The sequence below is a fragment of the Poecilia latipinna genome, unplaced genomic scaffold (assembly GCF_001443285.1).
Source record: "Poecilia latipinna isolate Pla-1442-1.1 unplaced genomic scaffold, P_latipinna-1.0 Scaffold1269, whole genome shotgun sequence".
In the NCBI taxonomy this organism is placed as follows: domain Eukaryota; kingdom Metazoa; phylum Chordata; class Actinopteri; order Cyprinodontiformes; family Poeciliidae; genus Poecilia; species Poecilia latipinna.
The window spans coordinates 180,519-181,237 of NW_015113885.1; the positions used below are offsets into that span (position 1 = coordinate 180,519).

General features: G+C 50.2%; 1 protein-coding gene across 1 annotated transcript in view; it reads left to right on the forward strand.

Moving 5' to 3' along the window:
• The window catches only part of LOC106961141 (paired box protein Pax-2-B-like), a 34,950-nt gene extending 34,713 nt beyond the window's left edge, over positions 1-237 (forward strand). Inside the window, exon 7 of the mRNA XM_015054669.1 lies at positions 51-237. Coding sequence (XP_014910155.1) covers positions 51-237 — 187 coding nt within the window. The remainder of the gene's footprint in view (positions 1-50) is intronic.
• Positions 238-719: the final 482 nt, after the last annotated feature.

Sequence of the window (719 nt, forward strand, 5' to 3'; positions counted from 1 at the left end):
AAAAACAAACAGAAATTAAAGCTCCGCGGAGCCTCAAGCGGCCCTCGCAGCCAAGCGCCGCTCAAGCCTATAGCCACCGCGGATGTTCCAGCACCGCCTCCCGCCAGCCACCGCCGACGCTCGCGCGCCGTCCTCCACGCGATCCGCTTTGATGCCTTCGGCAGCGTTCCCTGGCGATCCACCCAAAATCTGGAGCAGATTGGGCCATGTGGCAAGGAGATACAGCTTTTTGATTAACCTAGGGGGCGCAGTGGAGTCAAATTGCAATTAAACTCTATTGGGCTCCTTAGAGGTTCACAAGTGTCACTCATAAAAAGTCTGGTGCAAATCGGATGATGCGTTTGTGAATAAGAGACGATCGTATGCATATGGCGAGGGACAGCCATTTGGCCACGCCCCCACGGGTCAGTAGGCATTGACAGAGTTCATCTTCATGTCATTTTATGTCAGTCTGCACAGGATGAAACCCATATGACTTAGAGAGTAAAAGTAAGACATACAGTAGAAAAAACAGGTGACTTCCTGTCGGAAGTGGGCGGGGCTAAGGTGATGTCATCAATCGACCACCTAACTGTGATGAGGGCTGGTCTATAATGAGACATAGAAAGTCTGATGCAGCTGTGACCTGGCATTTGGAAGTTATTTCACATTCATGTTTCATGGTGAATAGTCAAAGTTTGGGACTTAGCCACGCTTAGTCCCAAACTTAGCAGTAGGCA